At 45.5% G+C, this 25201-nt stretch overlaps 1 protein-coding gene across 2 annotated transcripts; it reads left to right on the forward strand.

Annotated features, from left to right (window-relative positions):
* The first annotated feature begins 1793 nt into the window (after nucleotides 1-1793).
* On the forward strand, nucleotides 1794-25201 carry PCSK9 (proprotein convertase subtilisin/kexin type 9). Of its 2 annotated transcripts, none has more exons than XM_078392912.1 (12): nucleotides 1794-2136; nucleotides 5374-5565; nucleotides 8685-8808; nucleotides 10660-10793; nucleotides 14173-14314; nucleotides 15842-16038; nucleotides 16692-16875; nucleotides 20542-20712; nucleotides 21400-21614; nucleotides 21668-21848; nucleotides 23054-23235; nucleotides 24799-25201. In XM_078392912.1, exons 1-12 carry the CDS (start codon nucleotides 1927-1929, stop codon nucleotides 24997-24999), a joined length of 2133 nt encoding a protein of 710 aa, XP_078249038.1. In that variant the 5' UTR covers nucleotides 1794-1926; the 3' UTR covers nucleotides 25000-25201. The 2 variants fall into 2 exon arrangements, with proteins under 2 accessions (XP_078249038.1, XP_072853765.2); XM_072997664.2 differs by having other exon boundaries at nucleotides 21400-21548.

Genomic DNA, 25201 nt, shown 5'->3' on the forward strand with positions numbered 1-25201 from the left:
GTGTCAGTTGATCTGGAGGCAAGTTGCCTCTGACTTTTGAAGTAGCACAGAACCATAATATAATCATGGCAGAGCTGGAGGGGATTCCCAACAGTCGCTGAGTCCAACTCCCCATGGAAGGAAGAAATCAGTGCATCCATGCCGGCTGATAAAATCTCCAATGAAGGCGACTCCACCACCCTCTGAGACAGACCATTCCACTGTCAAATTACTCTTACTCTCAAGAAGACCTTCTTAAACCATGGTGCCCAGAACCGAACCCAGTGAAGTCTAACCACAGCAGAATACTGTAGAAGAGTAGTATTAGTTCCCTTGATCTGGACAGTATGATTGTGTTGATACTATATCCTCATTAACAGCAAGCACTGATGGGCTTATCTTTCATCAACTTATTTCATTCCCCTTTAAAGCTATCACCATATGATGTAATGAGGGCAAATTCTATGGTTAAATTAAAAAAAAAGCATGTGAAGACGTACAGAATAGACCCAGAGTTGACTGGGTCTATTCTGGTTTTGTAGACATCGCGTTGTAGGTTTAATCTCCAGCTAAAAGGACTATGGCTAGCATGACTGAGTCACTTCTCACCGCCTGCCCAAGTAGAGTCCGGAAAAGTTACCTCTTTGGGCTTCAGCTCTCAGCATCTCCCATGTTGCCTGGAAGTCCAAACAGAAAATCTTCTAAACTCTGTGCCACAGTAGATAAATGGCTTTCTCAGTGCAGGGCTGATCCCACCATTGGGCAGGGTGAGTCAAAACCCCAAGGCAGGAATGGTGACAATGTCTGGGTGGTTCTTCTTAAAAGGTGTGTGGCTTCCCTTTGGGCCATGCAGCCTGTCCTGATCCCTTCTACTGCTGTGGAATTCAACACCAGTATCCAAGTAAGAGTTCACTGGTAGTCTAGTGAGCGTCTGTAGATGGAACAAAGAGGGAAGACGCATCCTGCTTAGCCTTGCCTCAGGCAGCAAAAAGCTGGGGGCTGCTCAGTCGAAGTGTCAAATATTTGCTAAATACCTAGGCTAGAACTAACACTATCCTCAGACCTACTCCGCAGAAAGGAAATATATTTGGACTTTCTGTCTCTCCCAAAGCTTTCCAACACACCCCGCCCCGCCCCCCCAAAACATGAGGTGTATATTACAAGCGTGCCTTTCCTCTGGAATTCCTTCCATGCATCTGCTCTCCCCAGCCCTCACCCCACCCGAGCGCCTTGAGGCCCAGTCCTCCAATCATGCTCAGACCTCGTGTATAGGCATCTCCCTGGCCTGGGCTAGGGAGGCGAAAGCCCTCCCCAGAAGCAAAAATTGCCCGTGTAATATGACGCCAGGCAAGCCAAAAGGGGCAGAAACTTGTTCTCCAAGAATGGGAAAAACTCCAATTAATGTTTAACAAGATAGGATGGTCCGATGGGATAATAGTGGCGTGATCTGGCAACATCCACGCCCTATAAATTTAGAAGAGCACATGGACATGTAAAGAAGGGGGCGGAGGGAAAGGGGAAGCTGCGTGTGTGTGTGTGTGTGGGGGTGTTGTGTGTGCGAATGTGCCTCCGCGCGCCCGCTCTCCCGTCACACACACACACACACACACACACTCTCCCAGCGCTGGGATGTACGATTCCCCATTCGCTAATCCTCAGCAACTGTGGCGCCAGCTCGAACGCGCCTTTCTCCTTCGGTCCGCTCCGACATTGCGCGCTCGCCAAAGGGGGGAAAGTCGCCCCGACGGGTTCTAGGCTTGGGTCGCGCTGCGGGCGGCTGCGCCGGGTTCAAGGCTGCGGCGCTCGCCCTCCGAGGGGCTTTGCTAAATCCGGGACTTGCTAAGGCCGGCGGGGGTGTGCGGTGCCTCCCGGCGCCCCTTCCTCGCTGCTCTCGAACCGGCAGATCTTCCCGGCGTTTGACTCGAGGCGGGTTTCTCTGGCGAGGCGATGCGAAGCTGCCGCTGCTCGCCCGCTTTGCCGCCGCTGCTGCTCGCCCTTCTCCTCGGCGCGCTCGCCTGGCTCCCGCCGGTCGCCAGCGATTCCTATGAGCCGGACGACGACGACGACCCGATCCTCCCCTTCTCCTTCGAGGAGGAGAACCAGACGGATCTGGCGAGATACCGAAGCGGACCTGCCGCTTTCTATCGGAGCAATAAGGTGACCAGCGGAGGAAGGGCGAGTGGGGAGCAGATAGGAGGGACCCCCTAGCCGTGGGCGTCGGGGAGGCGGGTGGGGGTGGGGGTGCAAATCGGGACGATTTAGGCGCTTTTAGCTTTTCTTCCTTCGCCCTACGATACTGCTGGTTGGCTAGCGAGGCGAGGTTAGTTAGGCATCCTTCAGTCTCTTATGGTAACGTGCTCTGAATGGAGGACTTGGAACAGCGTCTAGTGTGGCTGAGGAGGTCAATTCGAGAGGGACAATCCTTTCCACGCTGAAGACAAAGGCAGTCTGTCCCCCTGTCCAGCTCCCTGGTTTTGTTGCTTTCGTGACTGCCTCCTTGCCTCGGCCTGCTGGACAAGGGTCTATTAACGGGGCATGTGTGAACTCGACCTGGGTCTAGGAAAGGAGTGGCTTTTCACGCTGCCCGGGGGTTGATTTAGTGGTCGAGGAGCTCCTGCCAGGCAGGTGGGGTGAGGAACCGCTGCAGCTTCGCCGGCCCTGAAACCGAGGCAAGGGATCCCGTGACCTTCGGCTGCCCTGGGAACTTAAGCACCGGGAATGTATGGAGACCCCCAAACAAGAGAAACCCGGTGCTTTGGAAGACTAATACTGTAATATTTACAAAACCTGTGCACTGGGACGCCTGACGAGAGAGGCCGACCCTGTGGGCGGCTGGGTGAAAAAAAAAACAGAACAAAAGACCCCCCCGTCCATCATTCGACTGGCCTTTGTGGGTGGCCGGGTGGCCCAGTCCTTGTGTGTAGGAAGCCGCCTTCCTGAGGGAGAGGCGCCAGGCTCACTCTGGCCCTCTGCCTTGGCATTAGCGAATAAGTTGGGAGTTCAAGTGTGAAATGGTTGCTGCCTTTGCTGACTCGTGAAGCAGATAATCTCTCTCCCTCTCTCTGCACATGCCTGAGGGCACTCTCTTCCTTGCAGTGGGCTTGGCTTGTTCCAAGGTAGCGCTCCCTGGCATACCACACCGTCTCAGGGGAGGGGCCTTTCCTGTCACCACTGAAGCCCTGAAGCCTTCTCGCTGTGTGGGCACAGCACCCTTCCCTCTGTTATTTGGACAATGCTTTCCTCTCTTGAGGGCAGCGATGTCCCATGCCTTGGGATTTCTGCTGCCTTCTGGAGACACTCCCCCCTCCGCGAGAAGCAACTGCCTTAGCAGATGGTGGTGGGGTGGGGTGGGGGGGTTTCTACCAGTGGCATCCCCCTTCCCCCTTCTCATCTTTCCCTCCGAGGCCCCTTTGGGAGGGCACATCTGTGTGTACTGCACAGCTCTCCCCCACCCCCCTTAAACCACATTCTTGCCCTCAGCCTTAGTGGGGGAGGGGCATGATCTTCTCACTGAGGGTGAAATAAAATTTAACCAGCAGTTACTTCTCTATAGGGCATGGACATTTTGTACTTCCACTCAGGCTGCAAAATGTCTTGAGAAGCTAATTCTGAAGAGTTTTCCGGTTGTGTAAGTGTTGATTGATATTTCAGAGTCTTCTTGTTGCACTGGGAATAGCCACTCTGGTGCCAGATCTCACACCTTCCCCTCCATCTGAATTTCTTGTGCCTGCTGTATTAAGTCTTATTATTCTGCTCTGTGGAACAGTAATCGTCTAGATTTTTAAAACATTCAGCTTGGGAAATTTGGAGAGAAATTAGTCATGCAAAAGACGTGAAGACTTCAAGTCTACACCTGTAGCATTTTGCGTTTACTTCACTTCTCTGTTGAAAGGGAGAGGAAAAAAAAAAGATAGTGCTCCTGAATTCTGTGTGGAGATTATTCTGCTGGAGCCTTTCATTGAGAAACGGCTTGTTTTGTTTTCTGCAGAGGGCTAAGGACTTGACATCCGGGAAGAATGGAGGAGGGTTAGGAGTGCAGAGTTGATACACCAAGGCATTTTACATTCCTTTTTATTTTTTTTGGTGCATTCTCATCAGGGCATGCCTGCGCTTTCATGCTGACTGGAAGCATTTATAGTGGGCATCCCATGTCCACAAGTCCACGTGCCCTTAGAAAGAATGAGTGTAGGACTGGCATGTCTTTTACATAGCTGACCTGCCAGTCCTACATTGAGACAAAACTCCACTGTCTTTTTCTAAGTATGCTTCCCATGCATCCAAAGGTGCAATACAAGGCTGGATCCCGTGTGTGCGCAGCGTCCATTAGGCCATATGGCCAATGCATTCAGTGAGTCGCTGACATAAGTGGGCAGTGTCAGGATTTCTAGATCTTTGTGCAGATTCCTCAGAAAGGAGGAGGTGTCTCTATTTTGTTTTGGATAGATATATATATATATCCTGAAAACAAAACAGAGACATGTTTTTAAAATATATATAGTGTAAAGTGATGTCTTCTGAATATGCCTGTCCAAGCGGAGATTACTAGAAAAGATTTGGGGCCAAAGCGGATGAGATTAGTGTGAGAAAAGTATGATGGGATACTCTGAAGAGAAGCCAATGGCTGAAGATGACAAGAATTGAAATCTCCCACATCTAGAGGAGCGATCCCTAGTTGTGGAAAGCAGAACGGGAAGACCAAAACACATTCAGCATGATTTGTGTCTCAGTCTTTCTGGCTTCTCTTTCTCGCTTTTGCGTCACTGACTTTTCTTAGATAAACAGAACGACAATCTAGCTGCCTCTTGGAGGGTAAGTGGCACAATTGGAAGCAATCTGTTAGAAAGTCCCATTCAGATTATGATAACAAGCAGGGCATTGAGCAGGTGTGTATCTATGTGACCACGAATCCTGTCTAGATCCTGCCAGTGAGAAAGCTGCTGCAAGTGGAGAAGGGGGCAGCAAGAAATATTTCAAATGGGAAAATGTGTGGAAAAGATTAAGCACCTCAGTTCATTGGTGCATTGTAGCAGAGGTAGGTCATGTCAACCTGAGGTTGCTGAGAGAACCCATCCCAACCCCAACTGCTGGTGTGTGTGTGTGTGTGTGTGTCTGCATGTGCGTGTGTGCACGGATTGCAGCTAAACTCAGAGGAAAGAGGCAGGGCTGAGGGGGCAGCAGTTGTTCCTGTTGATCTGAAAGTCCTGGCAGTGTGATTTTTGGCTCCACTATCCTGTTGGCCCTGCGTACGGTTCAGAGCCTAGTTGCGCCTAGGTCATAGCTGTAAAGCTACCAGAATCTTACTCAGGGGAAAGAATCATGTCAGGGAGTCATTCATGCATTGCTATAGAGCTCAATCGGTGCTTCTGCCCATACTGTTTCTGCTTAAACCCATAGGATGCCTGGCGCTTGCCTGGACATTACATTGTTGTGCTCAAAGAGGAAACCCTGAAATCACATACATCACGTACTGCCAAACGCCTGCAGGCCAGAGCAGCCAAACATGGCTACCTGACAAAAATCCTACATATTTTTGAGGACCTGTTCCAGGGCTTTTTGGTGAAGATGAGCAGTGATGTTCTGCATATGGTAAGCTTTTCTTTCTACAGGTACTAACATTTTCCATCCCCTCCTCAAGTCTTTGAATGGTTATGTTTTAAAAAAACAACAGCATGCAGTGCAACAGACTAGCAATAAACATATTTTTTAAACAAAACTACATTGAGGACCAGTAAGAAGTAGCCTAGCTGGTTAGATAGCTCAGTGAGTGAGTTAGGTATCTGGCTGTGGAGCCAGAGGTTGGAAATTCAGTTCCCCTCTGTGCCTCCAGAGAGAAGAGCCAGCTTGTGTGGCCTTGGGCAAGCTTCATAGTCCCAGGCTACCCCCAGAAGGGAATGGTAAACCACTTCTGAGTACTCTCTACCTAGAAAACCCTGAAAAGGATTGGTGTAAGTCAGAATTGGCTTGACAGCACACAGTTATTATTAAAAAGTAGACTTATGACGTGTGAAGTATTTGAGCAGACCTTAAAAAGATTTTGAAGGGGGAAGAATGTAGTTCCCAGGATCTTCCAGCCAGCATAGCTATTGTTCATTGAGGGAGTCTAAAAGTTGTAGTTGCAAAAATGAAGTTTTCCAGGTTCAGGGCAAAGCCTTCTCCCTGTATGGTACCATCTTTGAGATTCAGTTTCAGAATTTGGAACTTGGTTTTCATTGATTGAAGTCCAGTAGGAAGTTTCAGTTAAAGCAGGCTCATTGAATCAGTGGAGATTTGGTGAACCAACACCTTTGTAAATTCCACTGATTCAGTAGGCCTTATCTAGTTGTAATTTACTACTAGATTTCAGCCATTAAGTACAGTCTAGTGGGATCTTTTGCTAAGGGAGAATGGTGTGGGCTTTTTGGACATTCATTGATGGTTTACTTTAAAGGTTGTTCAGATAGGCAAAAACACTGCATTCCTTATTTTCATCTTCAATCCACCTTACCTTCTTTTTCATTTCTGCCCATGCCAGTATCTTCTTTTATCATCTTTCACACCTTTTCCTCATCAGTTCCCTTTTTTGCCCTCAAATACCACATCATCTTCTCTTCCATTCCTCAACCCCTCAAGCTTCTTTTCCCCATTCTAATTTCCCTACTGTGATTTTGGTGGGTCGGAGAGCCTAGGTACAGCTCTGTCCAGTTGTAATCAGTTTGGATGGGAAAGTGTTTGTGGGAGAACACACAAATCCCTCTGCATTAGAAACCGGCTTAATTTTAAAGCATTATTTTACTCGCAGGAGATTGTCACTCCACCTCATGGTTAGATTTCTGCCAGTGATAACTAAGGGCAGTGTCTCTCCTTCCCAGAAGGAAGCACTGACAGAAATGATGCAAGACGTGTTACTTGTTACCTTCCCCGCCCCTTGTGAATATCACATTCCAAAATAAATGTAACAAATACAAACATAGTTACTTTATTTGCAGAACCAGCACTGTTGTCTAGCTAAGTTTTTAAACATTTGAAGAAGGAAACAACACAGGGTAACAAAGCAATGAACAACACATTGAGCTACTTTTAAAAATACATTGTAATAGGTAACTTCAGTAAATTATTCAATTTAAAAGAGTAGCAGGGAGAAATTAAAAGCAATTTTCTAAGTGGTGGTATTTTTTCAGAAGGAAATAGCAGTACAAGGAGGGGCTTTTTCACCAGGGTAGAACAGGGTAGCTTCAGACAACTGGAGTGGAGATTTTAGACAAAGCCAGTTCATTGTTACCATTATTGTTCCTTGACCCGTTAAGTCTGTGGGTGTTTTATGGAGATTCAGAACCTTGCCGCATGGCTCATACCACAAAATAGTTGCATTTGAAGTGCCGAGACTAGAGAAGGGAATCAAAACAAGGTACATTTTCTCCAGGATTCCTGCCTCACAATTTTCAGTTGGAGGAAAGCTGTGCTTTTGGATTTCTCCCGGGTTTATACCCTTGCACTGGCATATTATAATTGTACTTTTATGATTTGCTTCCCTATGTACCCTCACATTTTTTGTAATATAAAACAGTTATGTACTCCTAGACCATTGGTTGCTTCAGGATATGCCTGTATTTTGTGCCCACAAGTTTTGAGGTCCAGATCTCTAAGCAAAGGGGAGAAAAGACTCTGCCATAGACCTTAAGAACCATGTCAGTCTGTAAGGCCTGGGACCTGCTTTAGACCAAACATTCCTTTGGGGACCCTGTTTTTTCATGTTATATTGTGACACAAGTAGTACTGGTCATACAGTCTGTTTGAGGTCCAATTATAGCCCAGTGGTAAGTCTTGAGCCATTAGTTGAAGACCAGTGGTGTCAACTTTCCTTCCCACAGGTGGTGCCTTTCCATGTATGCTGGTGTACGGTTCTTATCATCCCTAAACAACATGGTATCTTGATATTATGGGTGTTGTAGTCCAACATACCTGGTGGGGGGCACGAGGCAGGGAAAGGCTGGTGTGGACAGCTAACTGAGACAATGTTCTGATGATCGTTTTATTACACCAAATGTAATAAAAGCACTTGCTAATGGCTTTGTGCTTATGTTTCAGAACAGATACATAACAGATAGTGATTACAAGGGGCCTTTGCTGTTGGTCAGTCTTCCTATGATGTTTGCACCCTTTGGGGCAAAGACATTTTTCTGGCTTAATATATGCAGCAATCTGAAATATAAGATGGCATTTGATATTTGTATTGTTGTTATGTGCCATCAGGTCAGAACCGACTTACGGTAACCCTAATATAGTTTTCTAGGTAAGTGAGTGATTTTACCAGCCTGTCTCCACCCCCATAAATTTCCATGGCAGAGTTGGGGAATCGAACCCAAGTCTTCTGAGTCCTAGTACATTACTTTATCCACTACACTACATTGGGTATCCTAGAGGGATGGGTAGCTCAGTGGTTTAGGTATCTGGCAGGAGAACCAGAGGCTGGGAATTCCATTCCCCACTGTGCCACCAGGGAGAAGAGCCAGACTGTGTGGCTCTGGGCAAGCCGCTTAGTCCCAGGGCGTCTCTAGAAGAAGGGAATGGTAAACCACTTCTGAGTATTCACTGCCTAGAAAACCTTACAGAGGACTGTCATAAGTCAGCATTGACTTCATGTCATTCAGTTATTAATTATTTGTATTGTAATTGCAATAAAAACTGGCTTGTTTAAACAAACTTTCCTCTGACATCCTTTCCCTCAGGCTTTGAAGCTGCCGCATGTGGATTACATAGAGGAAGACTCCTATTTGTTTGCTCAGAGCATTCCCTGGAACCTCGGCCGAATTGTCCCTGCAGAGGCCAAATCTAATGAATACACTCCTCCCAGTAAGCTGCTGTTTGCATGTTGGCTCACATGTTCCAAAAGATTTAGAGGGTCAGCAATAAAACTCTGTATATAAAATAAGCTGGGATTGCCCTGAAAGCTATAGAAAGGCACACCAACAACAGATAGATGAAAGGCATTAACAACTCACACAGGTGCAATTTATGAATTCTACCCAAAATGTAGACATACTTGGAACAGATTTTCTGAAATCAATAGGACCGAAGTTTGTTACTACTCAGATAAGTCCCATTATTTTTCATGGCTCTGTTTTACTGACTAAATCTGAATCCAACTTATTATCAAAGCTGAGTCCCTGAACCATATGAGCTTACTGTATTTTTCGTCACTCAAGTTTCCATAGTAGTTAAGTATGCAAGAGCATTGTTTCAGCCTGATTTGCCATTCAGAATAATTTCCCTTGGAATGTTGGGACTATATTCCCGTAATAATCACCAACCAATTGTATCACCTCTGTGTGTCTTCCAGTTAAGTTGTCAGCCAGGATTTATTCCCTCTCCAAAATATTTGCATAGCCGAGGCAGGTACCTTTATATATGGCACTCTGTACAGTTGCTTAGTTTCCCTCAGTGGGTAGGTCTGTCCTACGTATACAGGAAGGTGTCCAGTTAGTAGTTACTCCTTTTCAAAGACTCTGTGAAGGTGCCCTGAAACCAGAGGTACTACAAATGACATCTTGTTCAAGAAATGAGGTCAGTGAGTGCAGTCTTGGGTTATCCAGTACACAGTTCAGTGCAGACAACAGATAGATGAAAGGCATTAACATCTCACACAGGAGAGTGTTTATTTGCCTAAGATACAAGTGTTCGTCTCAATGGCTTTTTCTTTATTTAATGGTGTTTATGTACTGGCTAATACTAGTCAGCTTCAGTCTTGGAATCCTTTCTAAAAGATACATTTGCACAACACTAAAATCTGAACTATTTTGGTAAAGTGTGTTTTGGCAGGCAGGCCCTGCACTTAGTGCTCTAAGGATATGGCTGGGAAGGGAAATATAACTGTCGGCCCTTTGCAGGACTGGTGGTGTCCTGCTTTTTAAACATCTCTTTCTTGACTGTCTTTGTCACTGAATGAAAAAAAGAAAGAAAAGAAAGCACTTAACTGAAGCAGAATTTATGGTGTTGGGAATGTCCCCAGTCTGAAAGGTGTGTGTGTGTGCATGTTGTTTGTAATCCTATTACCTGTCTTGTGTTCCTAGCTGTAGTAATTCCATTCCATTCACTCACGGGAACCTGAGCTTCAGAATGGAAGTGCCTTCTGATGCCAGTGGGAATTGTCTTCCCCTTGTGAATAGCAGGCATGTTTACATCAGGTGGGACTGAATCTTCACCTCGTGCCAAGATCCTGATCCAGCCTCCCCTTGACTTAATATATAAAAAGATACCTAACTTGTTGGCCTCTCTCCGTTCAGAGAAAGAGAGAGAGAGAGAGAGAGAGAGAGAAGAGAGAGAGAGTGTGTGTTCTAGGCTGCCCTCAAACTCTGAAGATGTCTTTCTGTTGAGGATGTGCAGTCTCACCTCTGACATTGGACAATTTTTGTGTCATCCTTTGGACATGGGGGCACAAAGGGTAATTCACCTGGCACTGCCTTCTGTCAACAGGATAGAAGGGAAATAAATCTTATGTCCAGTCTGTCTTTCCTTTCATGGTCTGTTGCTCGCTGGGCAATTTCCCCATAAAAGTATGGACCGGTTCCCATTGTCAGTTGCTCAAGCAAGACAAACATCCTTAGATATTGGCAATAGTGCTGGGAAGGTGAAAGCTCTTAACATTGCCGTAGAAGCCTTGTGTACATTTCCTCTTGGCATCACTGACTGACTGCCTCTTTGTAGATACTGGTAACTTGGTGGAAGTTTACTTGCTTGATACTGGCATCCAGAGCAACCACCGGGAGATAGAGGGCAGAGTGTTTGTGACCGATTTTGAGAATGTCCCAGAAGAGGATGGCACTCGCTTCCACAGACAGGTATGTTAGCATTGAAGATCTGGTTGTTAGTCTTCTTTTATAAATAAACACACATACACACCCAGAGATAATCATGCTGGACTATGAGAGGACATGCCAAATTCAGAGTGGGGCAGCATATTTATTAGGATCAACAAAGATGCTACAAAATTCTGCAGTTCTTCAGAATTCTTCATCATGCTAGATGATACAGGAAAGCAGAAGAGTCCCCAAATCAGGTCAGATTTTGTGGTCATGAAATCGGAAATTTTACTCGCTCCTAAGGAGAAATCCCACTAGAGCTTTAAGTACTAAATATATGTAATTTTTGAAATTTTTGGACTATAGCAAAGAGGTCTGCCAGATATATAGTGTTAGTGATCATGCATCATTGGGCTTGTAGTTATCATCATGGCTGTTGAGCATCTTCAGGCCAACCTTTTTCTCCTAATCATGTTTGTTAAAATGTGTGCTGGGTGTCACAATGTTGGTCTAGTGCAACCTTCCACAACCTGGCACCCATTAGATGTGTTGGAATACAATTCCCATCATCTCCAAACCAAATGACCTTTGGCTGATCTGGTGACTTGGGAAGCAGAGTGAATTCTTAACTGAAACTAAGACTTAGATATGTGGGTTCAGATGTGATCCTTGGAGACCTTACTTGGACTTGATCAGATGGATGTTTGTCCTGCTGTTCGGTGTGATGTGAGGGTGGGTGGTTTCACTCCTTTTTCCAGTGACCAGATGACCTGATTGCTAGAGCAAATCCATCCCCAGAATGCCGCTACCTGGACCTTGTTGAACCCCAGTCAGGGGCTTCTACTTTTTTGGTGCTGATAGTTTAGTTTGGTCTGTTTTCAGCATGTGTGATTGCTTGTAATGGACAAAGAAGTGAGCCTTAAGCTGTCAAGGCTCCTTCCACTATCAGTGGTTTAATAAGTGAGCCACTTAAGATTATGAGAAAAACAAACACTTCCCTGCATGGGGGCAGGGAAAATGAAATTATTAATATTTTTTTTTTGTCTTCTGGACCATTGCTGATGTACATTAAACTAAAAAATGTTTTCTTTGCCTTTGTGTGAAATGCCGATTAAAACCACGACTGCATGAAATGTTCTCATTTGGGACTACAAATGAGGCAAAGATTTTTTTAAAATTAATTTCAGTGATTGTTTAGTGATGGTTTAGCAGAGACAAAAACAATGAATAATTTTACTTCCCCTTCTTTCTCCGCATTGGCTTATTTATTAAGCCACTTTTTACGATACTGGAAATTGACAATGGAGAACATCAGACTAAACAGGGTCCCTTGAGGTTGGTATGTCATTTGGATGTGAGGATTGCACCAAAGGACCTATTGCTCCTTGCCCTGACCTTGGGTGACCCTATTTAGGCAGCACCAGCCTGCACCCATGTAGCCGCAGCCTTAATCTTCCCTCTTTCCAAGAGGATGGCATTGTTTTCTTTTGGTGAAAGTTTTTATCTCTCCCTCATCCAACAGCTAGGTGGTAGGTTCTAAATTTGGTGTCAAGTATGGATGCTCTATGCAGATTTCCTAGTGTGACTGGGTTAGGCCCATGGATTATAGACTGCAGGCATTATGGAAAGCTGTGCCCATGCTGAACGCCATAACCTCCAGCACCAAAACTGCATCATCCGGGGTGGGTTGCTGGGAACTGCAGGCTCATCTTTTTTCCTTCTCAGATAGTGGGGGACATGAATGAGGAATTCTTGGAATTAACCTGTGTATTCTTGGAGTGCAGGTGAAACTGGCTGCAGGCACTGAGGGAGCTGTGATCTTGGGACTTAGCAGTGTCTGCAAGGGCTTGCTAAAAGCAGCCAGCTTCACTGCTCCTCCGTTGCGTGGAGAAGGAGCAAGAGGACCAAAGCTCAGTTTCTAGCTTAGCATGAAACGAAGAAGCGCAAACTCCACCCAGATAGAGTCTTGATGCTGTTGGCTGTGGCCTTCCTCTTTTACAGCAGTCGGCTGTGGGACATTTGTGGGAGCTCCATTGTTGCATGGGGCTTGGGCCTGGAATATTTATTTATTTCATTTTATTTATTGGATTTCCATCCGGCCCATCTAGACCAAAGGTTTACTCTGGTTGGTTTACAAGTTTAAAAACAATAAAACAAAACAAAACAAAACAAAAAACCATATAGATCCAAAGTGGTGAAAGTATAAGAAATTAAGAAATGGCAGGAGGGAAAGCCTGCCCAAATAGCCAGGTTTTAAGTTTATTCCTGAAAACACCCAGAGATCCCTTCCTGCACCCCCATGCAAGAATGGTTTCTCACCCCTGGCCTAAAGCCATTGTGACTGGAGTCGAAGGATAACATATTTCAAACTAAATCTGTTACCTCCCCAAATTTCTTTGCCCAATTTTGATGCCTAAGAATGTACTTTCACGAAAGAGTATTAAAAATATTTTATGGTAGAATGTACTTTTACAAAAATACATTTAAAACTTTGAGGGTGCCCTCCCAAGTGTCCACTGTGGGGATGGTCTGGGCTGCTTCTTTTGTCAGGGATCAGACAATGTCACTGCTAGAGGGAAGCAGCCTGGCCCCAGAGCGTTCTTAACTACACCTTTCTTAGTCCCTGTTAGGGAGCTACTGTTTTTAGGTGCAGGTAGGATTGCTCTGTTTTGGTTTCATTCCTGTGCATGTGATAACTGGGATTGAACCAAAGTGGCTTTGCCTTTTAAAGTGAAAGAAGATCTTGATCATGCTAAACACAGTTGTTTAGATGTGGTTTTCTGACCTGTATACACAGATCACACCACATACGTACTTCTATCTGACCTTAACCTGCCTTAAGCAGCTCTATTTAACCTAGTCCTGCCCATTCCAATTTGGCCATCCCTTAGTTCATATTTACTTTACACACATTTTGCAACTCCTATTCAAAATTGGGGCCGTGGTGGCTCTGTGGGTTAAACCGCAGAAGCCTCTGTGCTGCAAGGTCAGAAGACCAGCAGTTGTAAGATCGAATCCACACGATGGAGTAAGCTCCCGTCGCTTGTCCCAGCTCCTGCCAACCTTGCAGTTCGAAAGCATGTAAAAATGTGAGTAGATAAATAGGTAGCACCTCAGTGGGAAGGTAACAGTGTTCCATATTAGTCACACTGGCCACATAACCATGGAAATTGTCTTCGGACAAACGCTGACTCTATGGCTTGGAAACGGGGATGAGCACTGTGCCCTAGAGTCGGACACGACTGGACTAAATTTCAAGGGGAAACTTTACCTTTACTATTGAAAATTAATCAAACTCTCAGCTTACCCTCCATGGACTCATTGGAGAGCTCCTGGGAGACGGATATAGTGATACCATGGATGGTTATTGTTTTGTGTGCCTGTAGGAGGGAAATAATGTATTTATGCTTTCTGGTAGGCCAGCAAGTGTGACAGCCATGGGACGCACATGGCTGGAGTTGTGAGTGGGAGGGATGCCGGTGTAGCGAAAGGAGCCAGCGTTCACAGCCTCCGCGTGCTTAACTGCCAGGGGAAGGGCACTGTGAGTGGCACTCTGATTGGTGAGTAGCAGCAGTGGTTGCCATGGCAAAGCTCAACCCTGGAGCACAGCGTAGAAAAACCTAGCAAGACTCTTGGTATTGTTGATCCACCAACAAGGTGGTGGTAGTGGAGAACATCGAAACAGTTTGGGAAGAAAGAGTCAAAAAGTCTGGTGTTGAATGCTGTAATAACTGTTTACACGTAGCTGATGCATGTTCAGAATACTGTATCTCCTTTATGAGCTGGAATTGTAAGAAATCGGGCAACAACCAAATATCGGATAGTGGCTCCTAGCTCTCTGGATCTATAATGTTTATATTGGAATTCTCTTCCACCTGGAGGGACGGTGCCCTTTCTGATTCTGCCAACAGAAGGCAACAGAACCTTTTTGGAGACCAGCTTCCCGGGTTACTCATTAAAACAGTGTGATTCAAGGAGCCAACAGACTTGCAAATAATGATATAGGGTGTAACACGTGGGCATTGCCATGGCAACAGCCTGTTTGGGTGTCATATTGAACTGTTGGGCAAAATCCTACAGTGAAATACTGCAACAGCAACTGCAGTGTTTTTCAATTTGCCGTGTGTCTGTCGCACATTTTGTTTCACAACTAGAAATTTATGGGTCATCCTTTAATCTTAGTACGAGGCTGATGACAGTGTAGCATTTTGCCCTGCACTAGAGGGAAACAGGTTGTCTAGAACAGTGGTCCCCAACCTTTTCTGAACCGCGGACCCGGTGAGGAGGTGGGGTCCATGCGTGGGGGAGGGGCAAGGCCACGGACTGGCACCAGTCTGTGGACCGGGGGTTGTGAACCCCTGGCCTAGAAAACACAGTACAAGGGGCGGGACAGCATCCACTGCAGAAAAAAATGAGAGAGAGAGAGAGAGAGAGCTGGATGTCATGTGCATATTGATGACATGAAACTCCAAAACTCCTGAAGACCTTCCCCAGGCATCTCATATAGATATTAAACAGCAATGGGCAGATGATCAACCCCTGTGGGACTCCACAATTAAGAGTCCAAGGGGTGGACATCATCACCCTGAGCTTGCACTCTCTGAGGACAATCCTCTTAGGAAGAATTGGAGCCAGAACAAAGGCAGGCCACCGATCCCCAACTCAGGAGGATACTGAGGTCCATGGTATCAAAGGCTGCTGAGAGATTGAGGAGGACCAGCAGGCACATTTTGCCCCTGTTGGTTTCCCTCAGAAGGTCATCTTGCAGGGTGACCAGTGCCATCTCTGTGCCGTAATACGGCCAGAACTCAGACTGGAATGAATCAAGGGCATCAGTCTCTTCCAGGAGTGCCTGTATTAAGTGAACCTTAATTTCAGTTGTTGTTTCCAAATTATGGTGGTTTCCTCTGTTTCATTCCTTAATAATAGAGATACATGTAGAAAAGCCTCCCTTGTTTTGTAAAAGTATATATATGCTCTTCTGTTCCATTTCTTCACCTTGGATTTCACACACTGTGAAAGATACTGCATTGCACTTCTGCATAAGGTGCAACATACCCTGTTGTCTGCTTTCCTTTACATAACAGGACTGGAGTTCATCAAAAAGACCTTGGCTGCCCAGCCCTACAATCCTCTGGTTGTTTTGCTCCCACTGGCTGGAGGCTATAGCCGTATTCTGAACACAGCCTGTCGCCTGATGGTGCAGATGGGAGTGGTGATAATCGCCGCGGCAGGCAACTATAAGGATGACGCTTGCCTTTATTCTCCAGCATCAGAACCAGAGGTATGTAGCAGCTTAGATGTTCTTCAGCTTAATTCAGGCATAGGAAAAGAGTGAGGAAATGATCTGTAGTGCCTCTGAGAAAGTTCCAGCTTCCTTCCAGATATGTTCTTATTGCTTCAAGAGTAGCATTTGTCAGTGGAACCGCCGTCACATTGTCCACTGCCAGTCGCCTGAGAGTTGCTCGTCTGTCCTCAGTTGAATGGAAGGACGTGTGGTTGTCTGGAGGGGCGGTGCAGAGCTATTCAGAGGAGCTATTGAGACAGAAATGGTTCCTTGATGCTTGCATCCTTTGGTGATGTGGGAGAAGGGCTGTTTGTGCAGTGAGGAGCTCCATGTGTGGCCTGCTTATGGTTACCAGCCTGGAAGAACTATGCAAATACACATCTGGTTACGACATGTTGAGCCCTTTTCACACCACCAGAATGCTCAGAAGGCATGTTTTTGTTGTGGATCTCTGCTTCTCCCCAGGTCATCGGCGAGTTCCTCTCTGATGGAGAAACCGTGACCGGACAGCCTTCTGCTGGAAATGCTCTGGTTTTGATTTTCCTTGCCTTTGAATAGTGTTTTGTACATGGATCACAAGATTGCCCCCAAGGCTCTGGTTTTGTATTTGCTGTCTTCATTGCTGACAGACGGGTTTGGTGTCCTTACAGGTTATCACAGTGGGAGCCACCAACGTCCAGGACCAACCGGCCTCCATGGGGATCTTAGGAACCAACTTTGGCCGTTGCGTGGATGTGTTTGCTCCTGGAGAGGATATCATTGGTGCCTCTAGTGACTGCAGCACCTGCTTCACATCACAGAGTGGGACATCTCAAGCAGCTGCACACGTAGCAGGTAAAAGGTTCCAGTACATCTTGCAGAAGAGTGCAGACAAAATGCTCAGCTCCCACCTAATTACTGTGGAGAATGTATGTGGGCCCTACCAGTGGCATATATGATTCCTCTACATGTCAGTGAGTTAGTTGTTTTGAGCCTTAGGTTCTTATGGATGAAAGTTATTCTCTTAATCTCATGAAGAGCAGTCCCCCAGATTGAACAAAACATACTTACTAATTGGGCTGTTCTGTTGCTCATTGTACCGCCAGTTATTTACGAGTTTGTTCAGTTGTAGATTGTCTTTCAGTTCTATGTTTTCATGTTGCGGCAGCTTGATAAAGAGGAGCAGTAGGTCAATGATGGGATGTGCTGGCTGGAAATCATGGTTGTGAATGGCAGGCTGTGGTTCAGACGTAGAACGATTGTGTCTGAAGAAGTGGGTTGTAGTCCATGAAAACATACCTAGAAATAGATTTGTCTTCACTTAATTTTGTATGGTCCACCCATAGTTTACCAGTTCCCTTCCTGGAAGCTACGTAGAGTGTTTAACCCCCTCAGAAAACTGGCTTTTGAATCTGTTCAGGTGGTACACTTCAGGATGCTTACCTTAAAAGTGGCCTTTTCAGTGGCTGCCACATCCCATCTGTCTGTTCTTCCCAGCAGGTGCGTCTTTGACAGAGTTGCCGCTGGGCTTGTTCTTTCTTTCCCCCCCCCCCCCAAAGACCCATTCCCTTTTCCATGGACTTAGTGCTTCTCTCCTTTTCTCCCTCATTCTCACTCCCTAGGGAAAAGGTATGGTGTAAGGTCATCCACCATACCTTTTCACTAGGGTGTTGTTAGATGTGCTCTCACAATTTACATCAAGTGCATATTTTAATTGTTTTATCTTTTTTTACTGTAGTTAAATTGCTGCAAGCTGCCCCGAGACCTTTGGGAAGTGCGGGCAACACATAAGCTAAATAAAATAAAATAAAATAAAAGAAAATAAAATAAATAAATAGATAAATAAATAAATTCTATGCCCACATTTGCCCTGTGGGGAAAGGCCTGTGGTCTTCACCGCCCATGAGATAACAGGGCCTTCCTAAACTCAGACACATCACCGCACATCCCACCAGAGCTGCCTCCCCACCTGCCGTTTTCTCCACTCCAGCAGAAGCCTGCAAAGCAGAGGCCTGGGCGACTTTGTCCCCTTCAGTTACAAACTAATTGTTAGGCCTTACAAAATGGACACATTTGCCTTGGCTCAGGCTGCCTTTGAGTTCAGGGTCCTACAGCAGGCCATGTGCTCACCTGTCAGATTGTGGAGCTTGGATAGAACCTGCTCAGAGAGGTCTCCTTGGATGCAGACACTCACAATTCTGCCGGTGCCATGAATTCCGCAGAGCTTTCCAGTGGCTCCGGGGATCGCGATCTGTGAGCCACTCTTTGACCTGGCAGAGAGGCTTGTCATCCCGTCTCCTCCCAGGAGTGGCGAGCCAATCACGATCTCCGGAGCCATCGGAAGGCCCCATGGAGGTCGCGGCAGCGGCAGAATTGTGAATGGACCGCCCGGCCCCATGGGGCTGGACCCTCGTTATCGCCACCTGTGCGGGCGTATTTGTATTCGTATACGAATATGACAACCTCCATCTCTACTCTAAAGCTTTCTCTTGGCTTTGACCTTTCATAGTTTGCTGGGCTAGGGTAGAACTGGGCTAGAGTTTTGGGATATAACCTGTTAAATGCTTACCTGAAACTGAGCAGAAATTGGAGTTAATGCATTCAGGGGTAGCTCCCTTCTATGAAGACAGGAATGGAGTCCCAAGGGAGGTTTTCCTCACCACTCCAACCTCATTTGGTGGCTTCGTGCATCTGCATCTTTATGCCTTGATGAAACAGCTGGGAATGACAGAGCATTGCTGCAGTCTGATAACTGTGCGCTTGCAGGCGACAGGGCCTGAGGCTGGAAGCAGTTCAGAGTTAACTGCTGCTGACACATTTCCCTACTAATACACATCCTGAAGGGTGCCGGTTGTAATTGTAGAATATAGATCTTTTAAAAAACACACTTGAAGGGGTTGGGGAAGGTTACTTATTTATGCAGAAGGAGTCCATCAAATTAAGCAACAGGATATGCTGGAGGATAAGAGCTCCATGTAGTTGAATCATTCATATTCAGAAGTATTAGCAGAAACAAGATCTTTGGTTAAGAGGAGAGCAGACTGCAGAAGAATAAGGGATTATTCCTGGTTCCCCTGATAGAACAGGAGCTGCTCAGTCACTTCCATGGAGAAATTGGCTGTTCCATTCACTGAAGTGAATGTGGCAGCTGCTTAGGCCAAGGCAGTTCTATGGGTGAGCATATCAAGAGCCCTTGCATCAGCAGCAAATTGTTGATGAGTTGAAACTACAGTCCTGCACACACTTATCTGTAAATCCCACTGGACCTCATTGAATTTCCTTCTGAAGTTTTGCACTTGCATGAAGTTTTGCACTTGCATGTGTGCCTCCAAATGAGTGGTGGGTGGAAACAGACATCCTCTCTGATGGAAAGATGCCCCAAAGCTCCTGGCTGAAGTGGTCAGATGTATGGGGTGAAGAATTCATGATCCCTGATTCTCCCTTACAGGAATTGGCCTGTCTTGCTACCCATTAAGGTAAGGATTGTCCAGCTCTGTTATAAACCTAAGGATCCATACCTTATGTCCTGCAGCGTGTGGTGTTAACACATAATCCTTTTCCTTTGGATAGGTTTAAATCAGTTTCAAAGTGGTTTAAGATTAATTACTGAAAATGCAAGCGGGTATTATATTTTCTTTATCACTTCTAAGGAAGCCTTTTAAATTGTGTTTTGACATGTGAATAGTTTTGAGTTTTAACTATCTTTCTTTGAACGGCCTTGAGTCCCATTTCTTGTGGCAAAAGAGTAGGTTGTAGATCCAGTAAATAAATAATACTGAGTAACTTAAAGATGTTGTAGACGTTTGCATGAAGCATCGGACACCATTATGTTAATTTAGCCTCTATAGGCAACACACTACAGGCAAATCCAGCTGAAGTTAAGCACTTATCTCTCAGTCTCATAGATATCAGTGGGAGGGAATTTAAGCATACACCACAAATCTCTCTCAGGTGAAATTGACTTATAAAAATTAAATGGTATGAAAGATATTTATTTATTTATCACTGATTTATTACATTTATATGCCACCTTTCTGGTGCAAAGTGGGGTTCAAGTGGCTTACATGTCATCTTGAATAAGCAGAATTATGCTTGTCCTGGACAAGGATGGCGGAATGGAGATCTTAATTAACTCCGCTATTTTTCCACATATTTTGAAAAGCCCTTCTAGTGGGCTGGTCAAGGTCCACATGTTGGCTACTTCTGCTTTAACAGAAGTTAGAAAATCCAGCTGAGCAACTGTTTGGAAAGAAGAAGAGGGCATAGGGTGCTGGTGGGGTCTGGTCACCAACCATGATTATTAGTAGCACTGCAGATAGAGTCAAAGATCTGTGCACACAGCACAGGCTGCTGTGCATGTACATGTGTGGAACAGGTTGCCGTCTGTAATATGGCATGCTTGATTAATTTTTCTGGAAATGACATGCCATTGTGATATATGAAAACTACAGCTTTTTGCCCCTCCCGCCAGATCCAGGCTCTTGCCAAGTAATATAGCGCGGATTCATCTGTTGCCCTTAGGTATTGCAGCCATGGTTCTAAACACCAACCCCACACTGTCCATCTCGGAGCTGAGGCAGAGGCTTATACACTTCTCAATCAAAAACCTTATGAATGAGGCTTGGTTTCCTGAAGGACAGAGGCTGTTAACCCCAAACAGAGTGGCTGGGCTTCCCTCGAAACTTGTCGCAGGTGAGTGTTTCTGGTTCTCAGGTAGTTTTTGGCTTTGTGCTTTAAGAAAAGATTTGGTATGCCATTAGAGATGGGATTTTTTGATTTCTTGGATTACATATCCCACAGTTTCCCATTCTGGGAGTTCTACTTGACTTACACACACCTTACAGACACCAAAGGTCTAAACAGGAGGTCTTTGAGGGTTAGCTTCTCCTTCTACTTTCTGTTCAGAAAGAAAGCCCCCTTCCCTGCACCAGGAACAAGAAGGTTGGGTGGAGTTAGGCATAGCTAAGCCACAACACCTTCCTGGTTAGGCCTTTGGTTCCTGGTGAACCGCATTTAGATGTCTGAAATTGAAGTACAACTCCCCTGATGAAATAAAAAAAATCTCAAAACCATATGTCATCATAAAGCTTCCAATTAGGCAATGGATATGTAGCTTCCTGCCCCCCCCCCCCCGGTTTGGAGAAGTTACTTTTTGATTAACAACTCCCAGAATCCCCTAGCGCTCAGTAACTTTTCCAAGCTTTGCTTTCTTCCTCTGAACCATCATAATTGCTGCTCAGCTTCCTGCTGGTTTCCAGATTGTTCCCTGCCCTGACTCTCTTGCAGTTATAGGCCCTTCAGGTGTACCAGGAACCTACAAGGAGTCGTAAAGGGAGTATTTTGAGAGATAAAAGAGGATTTTGGGCCGCTCTGTTTCAGATGAACAACTGTACTGTCGCTCTGTCTGGTCTTCCTTGTCTGGATCAACTAGTTCTGCCGTAGCCATTGCCCACTGCAACAGCAATGAAGAAATGTTCAGCTGCTCGAGCTTGTCAAAGAACGGCAAATGGCGAGGCGAGCGTATTGAGGTGATGTTCCTTGGTGGCAGCCTTCCTTCATTGTTGGGTTTGGATTCAGGCATTCATTTCAACGAGGTGGGGTTTGCTGGCATTTCTTGTATCTCATTGGTGTGCTTTCTTAATGCCAGGATCACGGAGGCAGGAAAGAGTGCTTGGCTCATAACAGATTTGGGGGGCATGGTGTCTATGCCATTGCTCGGTGTTGCATTTGGCCCAAAGCTGACTGCCAGGTTCATGCCCACTCTCAGCCTGCAGAGGGAGCAGCACGACAAAGTGCCCACTGCAGTGAAGACAGCTCTGTTTTGACAGGTAGGTGAAGACCGCTATCACTGGGGTACTTGGAAGCAGTGCGTGTTTCCAGGACCTGCACATGAAAACAGTTTCCTGTGCAGTATCAGAATTTGTGTGTTGAATGGTTTGTGCAAAGTGTATTGTTCTGGTTTTATATGCATAAAGTACTTAAGACTTGTTTTGTACAAGTTGGATGCACACTTGTAGTGTGATGTGCAGTCAGTAGGCACAGTCCCCATCAGCATTCAACGGTAGGGACTGGAATGGGATTTTCCATCTATTATTTCAGACTGTTGTGCAACCAGTGGATGTAGTTGTCTCTTTCACTGATTTCATGTATGTTGAGGTAGTAGTTTGAGGCTACCATCCTTGAATTATTTACCTGGGTATTCTCATGGAATTCAGACGAATGTTTCTTACGTTGCTTCCACTTTTCAAAAGCAGGAATGAATGGATTGCTCCAGTCATGTGGACCTAAAAGGATCTAAAAAAAACCCTTTACAGAGTCACACTGCAAAATACTGTATGCATAAGGGAAATTGCACACACAGTTTTTGCATTTCCTGGCTGGCTGTTGTATACTTCGATTTAAAACCAAGTGCTTGACATCTATCTTTTCTAAGTGCCGTCAGTGAGCCAAAAGCAAAAGCATTTTCCTCTACACTGTCCCCTAGTGCTTAAAGTAGCCTTGTGGCAGTTTACAATTTACTTACGCAGACTACACATTACCTCCTTCTGCCCCCCTTCATCAAGCCAGGTACTCAATTTACCAATCTTGGAAGGATGGAAGGCTGAATGAGTTTCGAATTGGCTACTTGGGATTGAATCCAGGTTGTGAGCAGAGTTTTAGCTGCCTTACTGCAGTACCACTGCACCACGAGGCTCCTCCTGAACACTTGTGCCTATTTACTCAGTCTTCAGCACACATTGCACAAACCCAAGAGCCCCCGGCCAATGTGTTACGTAGTAACGGCATCTGTAAGGGAGGAAAGGAAAGAGCCATCCTGAAGATGAAGACCTAAAGAGAAGGAATACATAGATGCTGCAGTGTTGGGAGATTCCAGCAGCTTTTTGCATTCCCTCATCTAATTTTTGACCCTACAGTTGCACTAGCAAACAAACAGAAACAGGAAGGTGATAGAGGATTTTTTTAAAAAATCTTTGTATTTTGGCTTCTGTGTATTTTTTTAAAATGCCACTGAGCATACGATCTAAATTGACAGGTTGCAGCTCTTATTCTGCGGCTGGAGGTTTCAAGATCCACGTCAGACCAATACTCAGGACAGAACGCAACCATGACCATTGCATTGGCCAAGCAGATGCAGCTGTGCATGCTTTCTGTTGCCATGCACCCAGCATTGAATGCAAGGTCCAGGAATACTCTCCTCTGGAGTCCACAGCAAAGGTATGTGGGGACATCATTCTAGTTGATTTGTGATAACCTAATCCAAAGTCAAGTGTTGACTTTAAAGGATTTTGGAATCCCTGCCTCTGTTTTGCAGGCTAGAAGCATCTAACAGGGCAAATTTTCAGAAGTTCCTCTGTTTTGTAAACTGATCATCTGTCACTTTTTTTTGGCCTTAGTTAAGTCACTGAGAATACAGGTCACCAAATTTGCCATGGGACTGAGGAGAATCCTAATGGGAGTAACAATAATAATGATAAAAGATGAAGCGCAGGGTAGTGACGAGACTTAGATACTAACCTAATTTTCTCCATGGTACTTGAAGGACTGAGTGGCAAGACATGGGACCTGCTCCACTCGTGGATATGGTGTGTATCCTGCTGTCACATGATTGTTGGTGCTTATTTCCAGGTGTGTGCTGGTACAGAAAGTGCAAAAAAATAGATTGAGTACCTTGTGTTCTGTGGCTAATACAAAACAAAGCCATCTTCAGAATTCATTCTACCTAATAGGTTTCTCTGTGTTTATCACTGTCATGTTATCCTTAAAAAGTTTCATTTTCTTCCCTGGTGGTTTTAAAGCAGGATCATGCAAGCTATGGCTTTCTGGATTGCGTAGACTCTCAACAGCCCCCGCTGGACAGAGTGGTTGACACTTTTAGTGCAACATTTGGAGGGCTACAGGTTTCCTTGTCTGTGCTGTTGGTTTGGCTATTGTAATTTCCTATTACTGTATTGAGATGATGCGAAAAGAGCCCCATAGCATGGTGGTTAAACTGCAGTACTGCAGTCAAGCTTTTTTTGCCCATGACCTGAGTTCAATCCTAACAGGTGCAGGTAGCTGGGTCAATGTTGACTCCCAGGCTTCCATGCTTCTGAGGTTGTTAAATGAGTACTCAGTTCGTGGGGGGGGGGGCAAGTTGTTGCTCCCAAACTGGGTTTCTGTTTCCAGAGATACATAGTTGTGAACCGCAATGCATGGACTTGCTCAACTCTCTTTTCAAACTCTGCCCAACTTCCAACTCCAACTTCTTCCTGGAGCCTGTCCTCCTACTGATGCTTCTAGAATGGTTTTTGTACTGCTGATTCCTGTAGATTGGCACCCTAGTTACTATACCTGTGCAAATGTTGTGTAAGACAAAGTCAAGACTTTATTCTTCTACGTCTCTCAAAGAGTTGAGCAATAGAGGGTTATTGGAAGTGGAGATATTCTGGGCAGGGAGATTGCAAAAAATACAATTGCAAGCCAGCAGTAGTGAACCACTGAACAACTAATTATGGTCAACAATTCCCACCAATAGTGACCACTGGCCACCTGGTTGGGGTGTTTTGAGTCTAATGAAATCTGGTAGACTAGTGGTTCCTAACCTCGGGTAACTCAGGTGTTCTTGGACTGCAACTCCTAGAAGCCTTCACCACTAGCTGTGCTGGCTGAAGTTTCTGGGAGTTGCAGTCCAAGTTTACCCAAGATTGGGAGCCACTGTGGTAAGACCACACATTCTCTCTTATTTGAAGTGCTGCTCTTTGTTAATGTTGAATAACCTCCTTATCTCCTTCTTTGCAGGTAATGGTGACCTGTGATGATGGCTGGACACTGACAGGCTGCAATGCCCAATCGCATGGTCCAAACATGCTTGGGTCCTATTCAGTGGACAATACTTGTGTAGTGATGAGTAGCCCAGGCAGCAAAGGAGCCGGAGCTGTTGCCATTTGCTGCAAGAAGACACCCTTGGAGAAGGAGAAGCACAGTTCCAATTATAAGTGACAGCTCAACCCACACCAGTTATCCATTGGACTCCAAAGTTACCACAGCCATCTCATAACTTCACATGGGTGACGTTATGTCCATTTCTCTTGTTCGGCCTGAAGAAAGTACTCTTTCAGGCAGGCTCCAGCACAGCCACAAAGTATCCTCAGTGTGCCTGTTCTAAGTGTCATAATTATATTAAAACAGAGTTTGAAATGTA

The sequence above is a fragment of the Pogona vitticeps genome, chromosome 4, assembly GCF_051106095.1.
Source record: "Pogona vitticeps strain Pit_001003342236 chromosome 4, PviZW2.1, whole genome shotgun sequence".
In the NCBI taxonomy this organism is placed as follows: Eukaryota; Metazoa; Chordata; class Lepidosauria; order Squamata; family Agamidae; genus Pogona; species Pogona vitticeps.

Bases quoted from the DNA above. Each gene is read 5' to 3' on its own strand.
- PCSK9 (XM_078392912.1), top strand. From the start codon at position 1,927: ATGCGAAGCTGCCGCTGCTCGCCCGCTTTGCCGCCGCTGCTGCTCGCC. The intron at 2,137-5,373 runs GTGACCAGCGGA...TTAAACCCATAG, and splicing joins CTTTCTATCGGAGCAATAAG to GATGCCTGGCGCTTGCCTGG. The intron at 23,236-24,798 runs GTATGTGGGGAC...CCTTCTTTGCAG, and splicing joins CTCTGGAGTCCACAGCAAAG to GTAATGGTGACCTGTGATGA.